This window comes from Halichoerus grypus, chromosome 12 (assembly GCF_964656455.1).
Source record: "Halichoerus grypus chromosome 12, mHalGry1.hap1.1, whole genome shotgun sequence".
Classification (NCBI taxonomy): domain Eukaryota; kingdom Metazoa; phylum Chordata; class Mammalia; order Carnivora; family Phocidae; genus Halichoerus; species Halichoerus grypus.
In genome coordinates, this window is record NC_135723.1 from 66518622 (window position 1) to 66538236 (window position 19615).

At 44.5% G+C, this 19615-nt stretch overlaps 1 protein-coding gene across 5 annotated transcripts in view; it reads right to left on the reverse strand.

The window, feature by feature from the left end:
* The window catches only part of ELMO1 (engulfment and cell motility 1), a 512699-nt gene that overhangs the window by 34185 nt on the left and 458899 nt on the right, over positions 1 to 19615 (reverse strand). For all 5 annotated transcript variants that reach the window (XM_078059467.1, XM_078059469.1, XM_078059466.1 and 2 more), the window contains one exon: positions 7036 to 7199. In XM_078059467.1, coding sequence (XP_077915593.1) covers positions 7036 to 7199 — 164 coding nt within the window. The remainder of the gene's footprint in view (positions 1 to 7035; positions 7200 to 19615) is intronic.

Sequence of the window (19615 nt, forward strand, 5' to 3'; positions counted from 1 at the left end):
AGAGAGCAGGGGGAGGAGCAGAGGGAGAGGAACAAGCTGACTCCTGGCTGAGCACGAGCCCAACTCGGGGCTCCATCCCACGACCCTGAGATCATGACCTGAGCTGAAATCAAGAGTTGGACGCTTAATCCACTGAGACATGCAGGCGCCCCAAGAGAATAGTTTTTTTTTTTTTTTAATCATGTGAAGTTTTATGGAGTGCTCTAGCATTTGCGTCTAGGAAAGCTAGAGCTGTTCTGGCTGATGCTGGACAGGGAGAGCCCTCAGGAGTGGTGAAGTACTGATTAGAACGTAGACCTAGAACTTGGAAGACTAGGGTTTCAATCTAGACTCTGCCCATGACTTGCATTTCATGTAGCTCATCTAAGTCTCAGTTTTCCCACCTGTAAAATGGGGATACGAACATTTTGTGGGAAAACGCTGTGATTCCCAAAGGAGACAGTGTAAGTGCAAGTGCTCTACGAGCCGCCTGGGCAGGAACGCGAGGTTATTACTGAATTTGCTTTGATGATACTCTCTCCTTCCCTCAGGCCAACTCTCCATACGCCCACATTTCACTGTAGTCATGGCTCACATGTCTGTCAGCTTCCACCTCAATTCTGGACCTGCTCCGACTGCAGACAGGCTGTCTTCACAGGGTGATTGGCTCATGGGTGGGGAAGGCACTCACGCTTGGGAAGTGCCTGCTTTGAGTCGGGTAGTGGGACTATCCGATTTTAGCTCAGTTAACATCCCCTTCTCGCTCCCCCTCAAAAACCTCCAAGTTTTGGGAACACGTAGTAGTGTTATTAATACGTAGGTACTATTATTTCTATTTTACAGGTGGGGAAACAGCTCATAGAGGTTAAGTGTGGAACTCAATCTTCTGCATACAAACTGCTTCTATTTACATGTGAGATAAAGAGAATTAAAAAGTCACATCAAAGGATCTGGCCCTCTAATGAGGTGTGCTAGTACTCTGCTAATACATATTTTAAACTCCAATGGCTTTAAACCTCCTGTCATTTGATACCATTGCAACTGAACATTTATAAAGCATAATATGGAGATTGAGTCCTAAGAACACAGCTTGGTACCTTTGTAAAGCTCTCCTGCGCAGACCTCCAGGGTCTCATCTCGGCCTTTCAGATGACTAAAACTATTTATTATCAGTGTTCAGCTTTTGTAAAATGGACTTAGTATACTGCAGCTTTGATGAACCCTGCTCTGAATGGGAGAAAAAGGTGGGGGGAAATGCCAGGGCAGCCACATGCAACAATAAATCACCGCTCCTGACTTCCAAGCCAGGGCGATGGGGCAGAGAGGATGAAATGGCACTAAGGGATCGAGAGGTCACTGGAGAAAGGGTTTGGGAATCTCATTGATTCTTAGGTTGCGATGTATCTTTAAATAATAGTTTTAGTAGGCTAGAGTTCAATTATTAAAATGGAGATAAAGATGCAGGGAAGAGGACCAAAAGGAGGAAATAATTGAAAGTACTTCCGAGTCATTTTAGTCGATGATTTATGACATCTTAGTGTAAGACCCAGACATGCGCATGGTGACACACTCCATTATGGAAACGTCTCCTGGGGAGATATTTCCAGAGTGAGTGAATCCACTGCAGCAAGAATTAGCCATTCCTTGTTGTGAACCCCAAAGGCCTCTAAAACATGACTGGGCAATGACAAAAAGAGGACAACTTTTCTTTTTTTCTAAGTGATTTCCTCTTCTTTTCATGCAAATGGACCCACTTGCTATAAAATTCACTCATATTAGGAAAACATATATAACACCTACATGGTGTGTCTGTGGATGAGGTTGGACCTCAGTGTAATGCATTATGGACTGCAGTTGGGGATAGAGATTCTCAGCTTGGGGTCAACGAGGCCAAGGTCATGGGTTCACTGCCCTTGTTTTGATAGATATTCTTCTAATTCTGTCTAAAGGCCTTGTAAATAAATAAAAGAAGGAAGATTAAAGGGGGTAGGGTGAATGAGTGTGTGAAGAGCAATTCCAGGTCCAGCATCGTTTCTGGGAGACAATCCCAGGTCCAAGGCCAGCAGCGAGGCCAGTGCCACATACAGAAGACAGACGGCCCCGCTAGACCAGTGAGCTGCCTCCTGGCCCTGCGGTCTGCCCCACTGAGCTGCTACTCGGTGTCCGCCTAGAACAGAGGGTGGCACGCATTTCCTGTAAGGGCCAGACAGTAAATATTTCAGGCTCTCGGGGCCATAGCTGTCTATGGCAACTACTCAGCTCTGCCGCAGGAGAGTGGAAGCAGTCAACGAACGGTATGTAAACACACGAGTGTGGCTGTGTTCCAATAAACCTCCAATTACAGAAGCAGGTAGTGAGCTGGATTTGCCTCAAGAGCCATCTATACTTTGCCGACCCCTGATCTAAAAGGGTTCTGTGAAGACTTTGGGTGTGCTGAGGGACAGTGTCTATTTCATGGAAATGGATCTGTCTTGACAACCGGAGGGCCTCCAAATTCAGTCCTTGTATTTCTTCTGTTCTTTATATTATAGACTCATGACTTTGAATATCAACTTTATGCTGACAGCTTCCCAAATTTATATTTCCAACCCGGACCTTTCAGCTGAACTCCAAATTCGTCAAACCAACTGTGAGACATGCCAAATGTGGATGTCTCACGGACACCTCAAACTTGACAGGTCCAAAGCTGAACTCCTGACCCCCTGTCTCGACCTGCTCTACTCCTTCTCGCCTTTGGCTGTTCAGCTCAAACAAAACTGTGAACTCCTCCTTGACTCCTCTCTTTCTCTTATTCAATCAATCAGGAAATATCATTGTTTCTTATCTTCAAAATCTATCTAATCTATAGTAGAGACTTGAATCACTTCGAATCATCTCTCGCTTGGGTTATTGAAATAACTTCCTTACTGATCTCCCTGCTTCCAGACTTGCCTCCCTGGAGTCTATTCCCACTACAGTAGCAAGAGGGATCATTTAGAAACCTGAGTCAGAGCACATTAATCCTCTGCTCAAAACCCTCCAATGGCTCCCCAACAAGGCCCTCCATCATCAACTCCCAGCCACTTTTCTGGACTCACCTCCTATTGCTTTCCTCCTTGCTTAGTCTTCTTCAGCCACAGTGGCCTTCTTATTTATTGAACACCCGGACCCACTCCTACCTCAGGGCCTTTGCACTGGTGTTTCTCTCTGCTGGAATACCCTTCTCTTAAATATACGCATGGCCTGCTCCCTTAGTCCCTTAAACATCTTAACTCAAATGTTACCATCCCAACTAGAGGGACCTACTCTGACCACATTACTTAAGGCTGCCAGCTCTCCATTTCCCTTATTCTGCTTTATATTTCCATTGCCATTATCCTCTTTTAACATGCTATAATCTTATTTACTATGTTTATTGTCTGTGTCTCCCCACTAAAATACAATCATTGCAGGGCGAGAATTGCATCTGTCCTCTTCACTGCTAAATCACCAATACACAGAACAGTACCTGGTACGTGGCAGGCATTTGATAAGCATTTGTCAAGTGCACTGGACACTGAAAACTGTGTAACTGACCAGACCATCCTGCTGGCATTTGCTGAGAGAAGGCCCTGCACAAAGCTTGTGGCCAATATTTAGTGAGGAGGCAGATAGGCAGGGTAGGCATTAGCCTGATTTCTGGCCCCGTTTTTACTTTTCCTTTCTCACTATACTTCCACTGTACCTTCTGAGATAAGGCGAGGCATACACAAATACAGTCATAGTGTCAGTTTTACCACTAACATATCAACAGTGTGACAACATGTCCCATTCTGGTTATCAGCTAATGATAAGAGGGACCATTTCTCTGAGTGGATATTATGTGCCAGGCATATATCCTAAGTGCTTTTCAGGCACTACATCATGGAATCTTCACAACCGTGCAATGATGTGGATACTTTAATCATTTTCTTTTTTAGACCTTAGAAAAACAGGCTTAGAATGGGTTACGTAACTTGTCTAAAGAGCCACATGTCCAAGTAGTGGCCTTGGAGTCTGAGCCCAGATTGGTTAGCTCCCTGGGTGTGGATTTTCTACCTTTTGCTACTATGCTTCACTGGTGTTTATCCTTACATCTCTCCTTCCCCACCCAGTGTAGTGTTAAATGACCTGGTTTTGGACTATTCAAGTTTTTTATATCCATTAACTTGGATTAGTTGTGTGGAGGGACTTATCTTCCCTGTAAAGTCATGCTAAGTGGAAAGTAACAAATACCTCCTCTCTGAAATAATCGGTCAAGAGCTAAGAAATACAACAAAGCTTCTTCAACCCACTGAATATTCCCCCCAAATATTTGCTCACACAGAGTGTGCATTTTTGTACTCAGGAAACATAAATGGGTTATAATAATGGGACGCATGCCTCAAAGGCTCTCTGGGGCACTTGGGTTTGCTACCAAGCTGTGTGTGGCAGGCACAGAGGGAGCCAGGCCGTGGGGGGAGCACTATGGTGGTCAAGAGGCTGGTGAGGGTATGGCCAGTAGGGTTCTGTACCAGCGGGCAAGCCCCAGCCAAGTCACTGTCCCAGTCTGCACACTGAGAAGCTGGAACCTTAAAGGTGCTTTTCAGTTCTCAATTTAGAATATCCTAACTCCCGAGCTTGGGGGAGATGTGACTCCGTGTGCTCTCATGACAACCCCCGCCTTTGTTTCCTCCACTCAAGCACAGTCTCTGTTAACCCTCCCACCCAAATTTTACAACCTGGGAGAGTGGGGTGGGGCGGGGCAAGTGTCTCTGGTTCTCTGTCCGTCCGCAGCACAGGGCCCGGCAGGCAGGAGTCACTCGAGACATATTTGTTAAATGAATGAGTGAACGAATGCAGACCATCATGCATGGGCTGTCCCTTTCTGTTGACGTGGATTTGTCCTGTGAGCCGTGTCGGCAGCCTTTAGGCTTTATCCAATCCTGCAGTGAGTTCCTGTCTAGCAGGTCATTCTAACAGACAAAACATCCCTGGACGAGCAGCTGGAGGCTGGCTCCCACCTGCCCGTTTCAGAGGCTGGGATAAGGATCAGGCTGGCCCATGGCCCCCTTAAATGCTATAGTTTCTAACAAGCCCTTATTGCAACTATGGCAAGGGCCCCAGTGAGGCATGGTGCTTTTCAGTCCCGTGGCCAAATGATGATACCAAAGGGACATACATACAGAAGATTTCCTTTATATTTGCATTGCTTCTCCTCACATAATAAATGCAAACATAAGGGCCTCTTATAATCAAGGGAAAACGCCAGAATGTCATGGGCAGAGCCTCAGGAAATAAAGGTATGAAGCCAAAACAGGAGCAAAGTGTTCACACTTCACATGCAGTTAACATTCTTGCTTAGACTAAAGTCATGGTCAAACAATAATTTGGGATCCCTCGCCCTTGACTGAAGTGGTTTCTCAAGTCTCCCTTTAGGTTTTAAGAACTGCTGTGAAAAGCATAACGAAGTCTCTGTGTGTTTGTGCATCTGCTGAAACAAACCTTAGGGAATCCAACATTTTGGTGCTGTAGGCCCTGTGATGGGACGAGGTGCTGCTGTCCCTCTCCGCAAGTAAGAAACCGTATCCCTGAGGAGGCAAGCATTTATCGGAAGGGCTTTCTGTTTGGCATTTCTAGCTGTACCTTCTGGCTGAGGACCAGCCCAAGGCCCAGCAGTGCTTGCTGCAGAGCTGGCTGGCGCTCAATGCAAGTACAAGTCAGGTCTCACCGTGACGAAAGTCAAAGACGCCCAGGAAGCATTCCCGCCCTGCTGCCCAGCTTCACCCTCACTCAAGTCTGCACTTCTGCTCCGCAGCCTCTGACTATGCCTCCCAGGGCCTGAGAGCAAGCACGCGTGAGGGAGCTGCGGACCTGTGAACTTTTTAAAACCACATCTTAGTCTTGCACTTAGCAAAGGAGCTCTGCTGGGGTGGACAAAGCATGAGCTGAGGGATCTGTGGGCTGGAGCTCAAGTCCCGGCTCCTCCCCTCTTTCTGGACTATTCCTGCTCCTTGAATGGGAATAAGACCTACCTACTTCATTCACATGGATGTGAGGAAATGAAACAGCAGGAGGGGCTGCTTTGCAAATTGCCAAGCACTAAAAATGTCAAATATATGAGAGTAATGGACAGAAAGAGGGGCAGAAAGAAAACGAATCAGAAACAGAGAGAGATGGGGTTCATGTCATAGTGACACCTGTGTTCTAAGTCAGCTTCATAACCAAAGTTCAGAAGAAGCTGTGTCTAGTCTTCTGAGGGAGGAATGAGAATACATTTCACACACTTTCCTTACCCCCACCTCTTCTCCTGTTTCCTTCCCTATAAATTATAAGGGTAACAGAACTGACCTAGCTCTTAGAAAAGGACAAGGGAAGATAAATAGGCCAGTTCTAAGAAAAGACGGAGCAAACCAAACAGTCTTCATTGGAGGTTCAGAACATCCTAAAGATGGAGGTACGCGAAATGACAACTGTTGCAAGGGGCACCTGCTGCAAAGTCCTATAAGCAGGGGCCCTGCTGCTCTCGGACTCGGGCCTATGGGCTGATAGTCATGGGGGCGATGCAAGGGGCTCCAGGGCGAGGCAAAGCTGATGGATGGGGCAGGGGCAAGTGAATCTCTCTCTTCCTCTCCATCTCCCTTCCACTCACCACTTGAACATTCATATTGCCTGAATTACCAGTGGGCTTTGTTCTGGCTGGGCAGAGCATCTTCCACTCAAAGGCACCCACCAAGAAATAGCTTCCCAGAGAAAAAATATTTGTTCCACGTGTTAGGAAAGGTCCCCCCACTTTTCAGCTACAAATTTTCAGGGGACTCATCAGTAACCAGGCCTCTTCCTGGCTTAGGTCCTGCTGCCAACAGCACCTGTCCCTGCCTTCCCCTCGGCCGCCCCTGCACCGCCTTCCTTGGGGAGCTGCTGAGACTTCATGAACCGAACTGAGGTCTTCCCGAGTGTCTTTTGTTGGCCTTCTGCAAACAGCTCACAACATGGCCCACTGCACTGTGTGTGATCGGCCTTCAGACCAGAAATGATGGGTCAGAGCTTCCGAGGAGACAGAGCTCAGGGGTTACTTACAAAATCGGGCGAGACTGGAAATCTTCCTGGTTCATCCTCTCAGACTGGCGGATTTTCAGGATCTCAGTGTAGCTCAGGTTCTGCAGTTTGCACTTGAACTGGTCCAGGGAGCTAGGCTTGGTTGTAAGAGCTCTCATAACCTGCTCCTTCACCACCTGCATTACCTGTAGATGAAAGGAAGACCGTAACTTTCCTGGGGGGTTGTCCTTGCCCATTTGGAAAGATCTTCTAGAGTGAACGGCTCCCTGCCTCCCTGCTCCCTACCCCCCTGCTTCCCTTCCCCTGCGCTCTCTGCGCAAACCTTGAGGGTACTTTTCCAAAGAGTAAACTACCATAATGTACATCTTCCACTTTCTCTTGTGCTGCTGGAACCACAAGGAAGGAGATGGATTGACGAAGTTGGAATTGGGTGGCAGGAGGCCTGGCTGGGAGGAGTGCTCCATTTGCTCAACATATTACGGGACCACTGCTGAAGCGACATTGTGCACAGTGCAAACTTCAAAAGTGAAAGGAGTCCAAGCAACAGCTAGGAGGCTGAATCACTGCTATTTTTTCCAGAAGAAGATCGCTGAGACACAATTAACTGTGGATGTCTGGTTGGCACTGGTTCAAACAAACATGAAATGATACCCACACTCGCCCCTCCGAGAATGCTTTCCCCGTGTAGTGAAGGCCTGAGTGTTCATACACATAAGGGATCTGAAACTGTGTGTGTGCTGTTGCCTTCTTGAGCCAGGCACTAAAAAGGAGGTCTATTTAATAGAACAGACATATGCCATTGGATGCCTCAAGAAAAAAAGAATATGGTAATGTGCTGCCTAAGGACAGGGTCCAGCCCACAAGGAGGCAATTAAGCATTGCCTCTATTAATGTGGATTCGTCTTCATCAGAATTTATAAAGCAGGAAAAGACCAGAAAAGACACAGAGACATCCAAGAGACGTGTAGTAATCTTCCTGCTTCTTTTTTTTTTAATCCTCCACTGCAGAGGAGAACAATTGTTATCACTGATGAGGTATCTACTATGGTGGAAGCTTTATGTATGTTCCCTCTCTTAATCTTAATCCACTCAAATCTAGGAGTTAGCTGTGGTCATCATTCTATTTACATATGAAGAAACTGAGGCTTTGAAATGTTAAGTAACTAGTTCAAAATCATAGCGCTGGTTAGTAGGTTCATGGATGAGCTGGGATTTAACACTACTCCACTGCCAATCACACCACCATTCTTGGGGTCACTCAGTAATGTTAAAATGAAAGAAAATCACAAATGCACCTCAATTATATGCTAATTCTGTGCCAGACACATGTTTAGTCATCATCTCATTTAATCTTCCCTCCAATACAGTAGAATAAGTGTTATTACCCCTATTTTAAAGATAAAGAGGCTGAGACTGAAGATTGAGGACTTACCCAAGGTCACACATATCTAGTTGAATTCTATGACACCGAGTAGCCCCACATGATGGATACTGCATGCATCTGATGTTGAAAAGCCCTGGCATGCCGCTTACCCTTTATCATTATGAATATGATCCCACTATACTCCTTATGGCTTCTAATCAGTTGTTCGTCAAATAAATCACACATGGTAGGTACTCAGCAATTGCTCATGGACTAGTCTTACACTGAGATGCCAGGGCTTTTCAACACCAAATGCATGCAGTATCCATCATGTGGGGCTACTTGATGTCATAGAATTCAACTAGATATGTGTGGCCTTGGGTAAGTCCTCAATCTTCAGTCTCAGCCTCTTTATCTTTAAAATAGGGGTAATAACACCTCTTCTACTGTATTGGAGGGAAGATTAAATGAGAGGATGACTAAACAAATGTTTCTTAAGGGGCTGTCACAGAGATGACAGTCACCAGAACACATAGGATTGGACACAATGATTACACTAGTAGGTGGGCATGTGACCTGAGCTGACCAATCAGTATCCTTTCCCAGACTTCTGACTTGTTGAAGCAGAGGTGAAGCATGCTCTTTTCCCCTAAAATTGACAACTATAACACTGTCTCTTACATGTGGAAGAGTGGAAGATATTGAGACTGATTCCATTCAAATTAGACAGAAGAAAGATTTGTGTGTGTGTGTGTGTGTGTGTGTGAGAGAGAGAGAGAGAGAGAGAGAGAGAGAGAGTTAATAATAGTTAAATTATATTCAACCATAATGTCAATTCAATGCTGACATTTGGTGGTTTTGTTACATGAACCTTTACTTCCCCAACTGAATGGAATTCCTGTCACTTGCAACTTAAGATCTCAACGAATACATACAATGAAGTCAAAGAGGAGTATCAGCTTATGGAGTGGAGTTTGCCCAGATTGGGGAAAAGTAAGAGAAGGAAGCTGGATAGAAACAACAAAGCTACTTCAATAAGAAAAACTTTAAAAAATCATCTTCATTTATATGCTCATGGCTGTACCTTTGCGTGGAAATCATGATAATCCCTTATGGTGGTATGGGAAATTCTTCAGCTCCTACTTATACCTTATGCTTAAAATCCACTGTTAAGAGTTTCAATTCCTCTAGCTTAAGACTTTTATCTTTTGCTAGATGTAAGAATCCGTAAGTGGGACAATCTTTTAAATTCCCAACAATCACTTATGCTTCCGTTTAAAAGTGAATATAGACCATTTCCTAAGAGTAGGTTGATAGGATAAGAAAGAAGAAGCCAAGGGGGCACTTGGCCCTAGGGAAAGGGATGCAAGTAGTTAGGATACAGCGCAGAATGAGGTTGGTGGAGGGAAAGACTGGCTTTGCCTGATTTAGTTCACAGTTTTGCTCTGGCCCTGAGAAGTTCTGTGGTAACTCTGTGTGCCAAGGAAAATGACCCCAGGGAAAGATGTCATTGATTTTTTTTACGAAGACAAAAGAGTTATATAAATCAAATACTTCTCTATTTCTTTGCAAAGTAGCTTCCAAAAAGGCTAGAATTAATAGTGTTAAGTGTCTATGAATGCTCTATGTGCATGATTTAAATCAAGACACTCACAACCACCATGCTTGACTCTGTCTTCTTTGGAAAATATCGAACCTTTTCTCATTGTTTGGAAAACCCACAGATGGTGTTGCAGAGGCATCAGCAAATCAGTGGACTTAAAACTTCTTAATTACAAATATGGGGATTAACATAACAATAAAAAAATTAAAAAAAAAAACTTCTTAATTACAAAATATGAATACGTTTTGTCATAGACATCAGACAAAACACGCTTTCAGAATCCGCATTCACTTACTGGTATTGACTGATTATTTTGTCAAGGTCAAACTGTGCCTGTGGTGTGTTTCTGGAATTTTTCCAGCACATATTCTCTGTAATAATGTCACATGTTACAAAAGAAGAAGTGGGAGTCCCATAACACACATGTACTTCAAATGGAGAAAACCTTTCAGCTCCTCGGAAGATTGGGTTAAAAGAGTAAGTTCTGGGGACCCCTGACAAGAATCAAGCATGCTGGTAGTCTAACTGGGCTCCTGGTTTCCCTGTTGTTCATTGAGATATGCTCCTGTGTTTTATTCCAAGATCTCCTGAGCCTCCATGTGCTCCCTAGTCTAATCACCAATTTGACCCCCACCTTCACACCCACAATCTTCATCCAGCATTATTCATCTGTTCTCAACAACTGTTTTTCAAGCACCTACAATGTGCAAGTCACTGTAAGCGAGATATTTGAAGCCTTGTGTCCTGGTCTGGGGAAGTGGATAAGCCATTACATACTTGCCTCCTCCAAGGGATGAAGTGATGTCACAGTGGAGCAAGAGCGAGACAGTCATTCCCCAAATATTTAGCCCCTCTCAAATGCTGACAGGCTGATAGCACAGCACCAGGACTTTGGCTGGGGCTTGAGGAGAGACCAGATGTGGACACGATGAGAGGCAGAGAAGGAGCCATTCTTGGAAGAAACAGCATGAGCCAAGGCTTGGAGAGAGGAGAGCCCAGCCCTGGGTGGGAAGGAGTGTATGGTGGTTTCATTTCGTTGGAAAAAATCGAGGTGGGGCTTCGAGTTAGGCTGAAAGTCGAGCTGGGCCAGACAGTGGGTGGTTTTGCTGGCCAAGATGAACAATTTAAATTTGGATTTTTTTTTTCTGTAATTAGTGGTAAGTCACCAGGGGATTTGGGGTGTGTGTGATGGAATTCAATAGTGTAAACTATGTTGGGACACATACAAAAATTGGAGAGGGGCCTGGGGAAAGGAAGACATTACAAAGGAGTCATGATCCCTGATCAACTGGGATAAGGGGGGATGTCAGGGAAGTGTGCAAGGCCAAGACTAACCTGCCTGGGACTGGAAGGACGGGTGGGAGGGTGAAGAGGGAAAGGGAGCTCAGCACAGGGACCAGCAAGAGCAAAGCCTGGAGGGAGGGAGTGCATGACTTAGGCATTAGACAAATCATGCTTTTGGAGCCCACGTTAGCAGCTTTCAGCCAGTGGGTGCTACTCGTGGCAGGATGGCTTCTCAGCCTTTAGGGCCCAACACACACAACTGTAAAGCCAGGCTGTGACCTTCCTCAAGATATTCAACCCCTCTGAGCCTCAGTTTAAGCTTCTGTAAACTGGAAGGACTAATCATTTAGAATTCATCGAGGTGTTGCTCATTAGAGAAAGCCTCATACCCTTTATGGTACCCTGTGGATATTTAGCAAACATGAATTTCCTTTCCCAAGCCTTAGTTTGCTTACTATAAAGTGGAAGTAATAGCTCAGAGTTCATAGAGTTGCTGTGAAATCCAAACTGGATTACTTGCAAAGTCCCGACACACTGAATGGAACATACTAGACACACAACCAATGTGATGTAATGTTCCCATACCTTCTGAGAATGAAATGACTTATGTCAGAGGGTTCTCCTATAAAAAATATCCTCAACAGTGTTCCCAGACCACATCTGTATCACCTGGGAACTTGCTAGAGATGCAACTTCTTGGGCTCACCCCAGACCTATTGAATCAGAAACCCTACAATCAGTGTTTCAACAGCCCCTCCAGGTGATTCCAGCACTCACGAAAATGTGAGAAGCACTGGTCTCAGCAAACGTCCAGCACCACTTCTCAGCCTTCAGTACAGTATCTGCAGCAATTTTTGTCATATCATAATAAAGCACTTAAGTCAGTTATTGGTGTACCTTTCCCCATCTAGACTGTAAATGCCTAGAGGGCAGGTCCTGTTTCTTATTTGTAATGTGGTCCCTAGTACTTAACCACGGTACCTTCCAGACTGTAATAATGATTGATAAGTTCAATGCCATAGATTCTTAGGCTACCACCTGTCATCTGTAGAATTAAACAAATACATCCTTAACAGAATTATAAGACTGTTTAACATGGTTTTCAAAGTGCACTTTTACAAAGCCTAAAAATCAAAGTCTGTGGCTTTGAGATGCTATCTTAGGGTTTGAGAGATCATTTTGGACTTCCTTCCCAGGCTGAGCTGGAAAAGGCTGGTCTGCGGTTGAGCGAAGGGTTTCTGGAGAAGCCACTACTGGGCATTGCCGCTAAAGGGGGGGGGTCAGCACTTACAAAAATGTACTATCTACCCAATCAGTAGCAACCCATTAAATGGATTTATCTTCATAACGAAGAGAAAAGGCTGTTGCGGGGAAGACAGATGTCAACACAGTCCAGCTTAAAAATGAGTCATGTGGGAGAATTTTCATTGCTGGGCTTCAGCACTGGACCATTTTTCTTCCTAAGAATGTTCCTTACACAAGACAAAATGACTGAAGACTCATAAGGACCAAAAAATGGGAAGGATTCTGCCCGGAGAGGAGTCTAGGTGCTCATCTACAGACAGGAAAACTTCCCAGAGGCCAGGGATCACTTTGAAAGGCTACTCTCCAAGCTTAGGATGTGGGGAGAAGTGGCCTTGCCCAGAGAGAGTACTAGAAGTTCGGGTAAAAACTGGTGACATATGTGGCAGGGACACGTATTGACCTAGATGCAGGTCTTTAAAATTAGGACACCTTCTGGAGACTAAAAATGGTTTTCCTTTGTACTTCTGCCACAGCTGGGGAGAGGACAGCCTAGGTCAGTCCACGCAAATGAGAGTTTTTGCTGAATGGTGTCAAGTGTATTAAATGGAGGGGAGAGAAAAAATAAAAATGCTTTCTGGACCCAAGGAGCAGCATTTAAGTTTCCTGTATTTATTCTGGGGCAGTGTGGGCAGAGAGCAGAGGTTGGCAAATTTCTATTAAGGGCCAGATCATGTCTGCTGCCAACTACTTAGCTATGCTTGGGCATCGTGAACATGGCCGCAGACAGGAAGTAAATGAATGAGTGCGGCTCTGTTCCAATACAACCTGATTACAAAAAAACAGGTGGTGAGCTAGATTTGGCCGGTGGGCAGTGATTTGGCAACTCCTGGTCTAGAGGAAAAACACCTGGCTTTAGAGTTGGGCAGAGCTCATTTCAAAGTCTGGCTCCATGACCCGCTGAACGGGTGACTCACTCAGCTTCTCTGAACCTGTTTCCTTATCTATAAAGTGGAGGTGATCACCTTCCATCAGGATTAGGAGAAGCCCAAACATTATACCCATCAGTATGAGGTTTCCTGTAAATCCCAGTCCTAAAGACAGCTTATCCAAAGGAAAAATTCCTCCTTGCGGCATGCAAGCCACCTCTTGACGACACACATGTTTATAACACATGTAGGGCAGTTCAAGATTATATTTAAGTTGCACTGCGCAGAACTGATTCTGATATTTTAAAGTTTTTATTTTTTTTAAAAACAATGTTCTCAACTGTCCCCCCTGAATGGTTTCAGGGCCTTGAAGATATTTTGGTCTGTCCTTGCTTTTCCTCCCGCCACATCTCCTGCTGGGGTTTGACCAGTGCAGTCCCGTGGTGAGGGGCCCTGTGGGGTCAGGCTTCATGGAAGTGGACAGAAACTGTTCTGAAATCAGAGAAGATCAGCCCAGCTGGTGTGCAACCCCCAGCCCCTCTCGATTTCATCATGTGTCCTCAATTATACCAGAAGAATTTGAAACATTTTGTTCATTAATAAATGCAGAAAAGCATTTTGCATTTATTGAAGCCTCCTTGGCTTCACCCCTCACACCCCATGATCTAGCCACACTGAGATCCTTTCAGTGCCTTGAACTTCACCCCTGTGCCTTCATTTGTGCTCTTCCTTCCACCTGTGACTAAAATCCTCCTAATACCGGCTCATTCTTCAAGTCGACAAAATCCTTCTCTGACCTGCTTTCCTCCCACCGAAGTCGGTGTTGTTCTCCCATTCTCCCATCACAGGATTATACCATAACGCCATGAACTGTGTCCTTTGTTGACTATCGTATATCCAGAGTCTGTACAATCCAATCGTGTAGTAGTTACTGAGAAAATATCTATTTAGTGGCATCTGAGTGGCTCAGTCTCTTAAGGCTCTGCCTTCAGCTCAGGTCATGATCCCAGGGTCCTGGGATCGAGCCCCACACTGGGCTCCCTGCTCAGCAGGAACCTGCTTCTCCCTCTGCCTACCACTCCCCCTGTTTGTCCTCTGTGTGTGTGTGTCAAATAAATAAATAAAATCTTAAAAAAAAGAAAATACCTATTCAACTTATGACCAATGGACTCATCAAGTGATTAAAAGAAAGGAATAGCTTAAAAAATCAGTAATTCTCAACCCTCAGTCTACAGTAAAATTTAAAGCATCCCTTGGCCTGGCCTCACCCCTCAGAGATTCTGACTCATTTGGTCTAGAATGGGTCCCGGACACGGGTCACATGTTACAATGCCGCACAGGGATGCTAATGTGCAGCTGGGCTTGAGGTCTACTGGTCTAAATGAGAAGGCATAAGAAGATAGGAAGGAGTGATGCCCGCTGCCCTTCCAAGGAAAAGAGAGAAGGGACAGGCTCCTCTCCCTCATTAAACTGCCCAATGCAACCTACAGATGAGGAAGCAAGCCCTCAACTTGTTATTGCCTGTAGCTCCCCCAAGGCTTGGTCTTCAGGTAGGAGCTATGGTGTGGGCAGGATGAGTGTTCCCACCTGCGACAGTCAGAGAGCTGGTCAGGGGACCATGCTGGCTCTGTGCATGCTTTGAGAAGCCACCTTTACTCAGGAGACAGACACTCTGCTTACCACAGAGGCAGCCAAAGCCACTGTGGTGTGGGCATCTGCCTGCCTGGCTCAAGCACTATGTACGGACCCCCTTTAGCAAGGCAGCCCCCGTCTTCCCAATGACCCCACAATTCCCTGGGCAGCAATTAGTGTCTGTGTTCCCCGACACAGGGCAGTAGCTTATGTGCCAATCCGAGTAGGCAACCTGCAGCCAGCAGTGTCCACATGGGCCTGGGGAACCTGACGGAGGACTAGTATTAGAGAGTATGAAAGATGATTTTTCAAACGTCCCGAGAGCAAAGCAGATGACACTGGAGCCGTTAGAAAGGGAGCTGGCTGCTCAGCACTGTTCCCTTGCTTGGGAACTTCCTCTGGTTTTAGCTGCTAATAAAATAGGAATTGGACGGCAGGAGATAGAAAGATGCTCATGCAGCTTCAAGCACCTTGAGAATCTGATCATAATCCAAACAGAGCTTTGAGGGCCTTGGCTTTAGTCCCCAAAATAACTCGTTAGACAATGCCTGACCCCGTAGTCCCATGCAGGTGCTAACTGGGTGATTTCACATTCCAAAGACTGAGACGCAAGGCACTAACAGCTGTCCTGTTCCTCATGAGAAGGCATTTAACTTAAGACTTAAGGCATTTTTATGGCCAGTAAAAAAAATAAACCTTTCAACTAGCAATTCATCTTAAAATCAATTAGCATGGGGTCTCTTGAAGAACAATGGATATGGGAGCAACACACTTCTCACTTTTCTTCAGCTGCCGCAGGAAGCCACCTCAAAAGAGGAGAAACAAAGGTGAAGTTTGGGATCACGATCTTCTCTTTGCAGCCTGCCCTTGAAGGGAGAGCAATGAAGAGGCCAGCAGTGTGACCAAACTTCCTTTCTCCACTCCAGATAGGGAGCCAAATTAATACAGTAATCAGGGCAGATTTGCTGGTCAGCTAATTGAAGACCCTGGTTGACAACAGGGAGCTATTTTCACCAGTGTCTGATGGAGTCAGCCTCAGGCAAGCAAAGTCTGAGCAAATCACATTAGTGGGTGACATTTAATCTACAGCTTTGAATAAACAACATGTCAAGTAAGTCAGTCAAAACATGTGACTATGTGTGGAGAAAGAGACAGAAACCAATGGGGCTGGTTTGCTTACAAAAGTTGAGAAACTGTTTTCCCACAGGATTGGGAGAAATGGCTAAGATTTTTTTTTAATGAGAGTTTATTTATTTATTTATTTATTTAATTTTTTAAATTATAGCTAAGATTTTTTAAATAATTATGCTACTGTTGGTTTTCTAATGCTTGTTCACCAAAGTCAGCCATACTTTGTCAAGCATGGATGTTGAAAGCAAAGTCTTTTGCAAGTCTTCTGAAAGTTACAAAGAATGACCTTCCCAATGGGAAAGGCTCCCAAACTAGAGTCACTACTGAGGTATTGTTCTCTTGCAGCTGTGGCCGCCATGACTAAGAGTGGTGGTGGATTGACTCTCCTGGGAGGTCCCCAAAAGCAGAGGAGGAATTTCTCTGGAGAAGTAACTGAGCCTCAAAGGATTTTCCTTTTTCAAGTTACATAATCATGAGGCCAAAATACATACTGCTAAATGATGAGCAATTCCCAGTTGTACTTGTTAATGGATAAATGGCAACCGCAGATATCCCTTTAAACATTATGGGCTGTTTACCAACAAATCTGGGATCGACCCGCTGTCCCTTCTTCGTTCATTCGTTGTAAGGTGTGAAGGAAAGGAATGAATGGTAATTAATGTCTACTCATGTGTTGATCTACCCTGGTGTGTCTCAACCTCTGTGGATGGTGGGATTTTACCTAATTCATCTCTGTGTGTCCAGGATCGGTTCCATAAATATTTGTAGAGTGACTGAATAGACTAAAGGAAGACGGAGATTAGGAATATCAGTGGGCACTGATAAATTAGCCTCAAACTACTCTGAAACTGCCATTACAAAATAAATGAAATGTCTACTGTCTCACATGGAGGTGAAACCAGAAGCTCTGCACATTGAGATTTCCCGGCATGTTTTGCATAACCTGTTAAATAGTGACAAATGAAATGGGACAATCTGCCCCACTGGAAGGGAGACTTAATAAACTTTTCATAAGCAGACTGCTCAGGCAAGACCACAGGGGATCCAGGGTGGGAAAAATGAGGTATGGCTCCCATAAACTAGCTCAGCCATCAGGCAAGGCTGCTGAACCCCAGGGAGATCAGAATCATTGCTCCAGTGAGTCACTCCGGAAGGACAGTGCCACCAAAATGGAAGTGTTGGTGGATGCTCCTCAGCAGACAGACGGGGCAGGGGAGTTGGCCACTCAGTGGGGCTTAAAATTTAGCAGTGCCCATTGGTCTCTACTCTGTGATATATATGGGAAAGGACTGTTCTTTTTACCCTTCTCCGAATACTCTCCCCTTTTCACTACTCATCCAACTAAGTGTGACATTTTGAGTAGACCATTCTCTGCTGGGAAATTTAAAACACCATGGTATGCATTTTAATTTCCAAATAAATTCCATCTGAATCATCAACAGAATATCTTAAGAGTAAATATATTTTGATTTTCTAAATTTTACCTAATAAGTTATCAATTCCTGGTATTACAAACTTTAGAAGTATACAGTCCTGAACTTGCTCAGCTAACATTTATTAGACACTTAATATGGGCTGATCACTGGGCGAGGTGCTGGGAATACAAAGAACCAGACCCAGTGCCCACCTTGCAAAACTCGCCCTTAGTGGGAGGTAGGTGTGTAAACAAATAATAACATTGCACTTTAGTAAGTCCTATTATAGTATAGGCTAACAATATAATTTTGGGGCAGGGAAAACAACGTGATTATTAAGCACATGACTTTTTTTGCACATACAAATATATTTCTATTGTATTTCTACCCTATTGTTTCAACAATGGCACTTCTCAGAGTGTACTGAAATTATATATTCACTACTGGTCTCCCAGTAGGACCTTGAGCCTGAAGAAAGAAGACACTATACCTCATTTATCTTTTTATCACTAGGGGCTTCTAAAATCCCTCATACCTGGAAAATTTCCCACTCAGTCCAGTAAAGCGAAGGTCAATCAGACTATATTTCTGAGTTGCATGTTTAAAAAAATGATTTCTGGTGGGTCTTTGTGAAGGCCAGGGATGAATCCCTGTGATAGTTTTAAGCAGAAGGAAAGAGAGGGTTTATAATAGTAGCAATGATAGATTAACTCTGGTTAACACACGGCTATACCAACGTCCTGCTGTATTTTTCCCAGATGGTTGTAAATTGGGACACCTCATAAATCCCCAGGCCTTTTCTTTTCCATGGCTGGTTATTACAGTGTCCCAGGGCAGAAGAGCACTTTCTAAACTAAAGTAATTGTGAGCCATTTATTATCTTTAAAGGAGAACCTGTCAACCACCACAGCACAAATTTCAGACAATTAAAACAGCCCAGACTGCTCTGATTCTGCAAAATCCCAACAGTCACTTGGTGGTTTGGAGCCAATGAGCCCAAAGAAGGTCTGAAATGGCTCCTGTGTTTCTCCACTCAATACCCCTTCCTTTTTTGCTCATTTGCTATACCTCTCACAGCTGGAGGAATATAGCTGTTCCCACAGTTTCCAAAAATCCACTGCATCTGCCACGCCTCACCTGAATGTGGTCCCTTGTCTACCGATGCGTCCTTTGGAGGAAACCCATAGAAGGTAATTGCGCGGCATATGTCAATATCTCCCATGTCAGTGGTGGGCATCACTAATCTATCAGGGCATTTTTTTTTTCTGCTGAACGAAGAATTTGCCTGCAGGTAATCACCACCAACCAGTGAATTTAGCATTCATGATGGCACCCATCCTCCATCTCTGAAGAAATCGATATTGAATACCAATAGTTAATCTTACCTAACACAGTCAACTACTCAATAACTTTGGATTAGAGTTTCTTAAAAGTCCCAAGGCCCAATTTCTTTGAGGATTGGCCCCACTCCTTCCAGGGCCTTTACCTATGTTCAATTTTACGTATTTGCCAAAGTCGTTCAATAACTACACAGTCTTTCTATCCAACTCACCATCTTGGCGATCGAAACCAATACTAACACCTCTGAAAATGGTGTACTGTCCATGGTAAGAATGTAATCATTGGTCCTAGAACAGTGCCAGACACTCAGAGCTGACACATGCTTGCTGACATGGTGAAATAGTGGGCAGACATGGGTCTCCTAGGTCAAATTATAAACCTTGCGATGTTGAACACAATCACCTTTTTCCTTCTTTTCAAATTTCCATGATTTTTATAACTCTGGAAAAAATTTCTGACTATAACCAATGTTTGACGAACTTTCCTAGAATTATAATTAAGGTGAAATTAACTGAGGATTTTGGGGAAGTAATATCTGTTTCTATAACGCAAATCCTCTTGCTACTTATTTATTAAAAACAAATGAAATGATTTCCAAGAGGATATAATTTGTATTAGAGTTCAGATATATTGAAGAGTCAATGTTCTGTTAAGTTTTGTT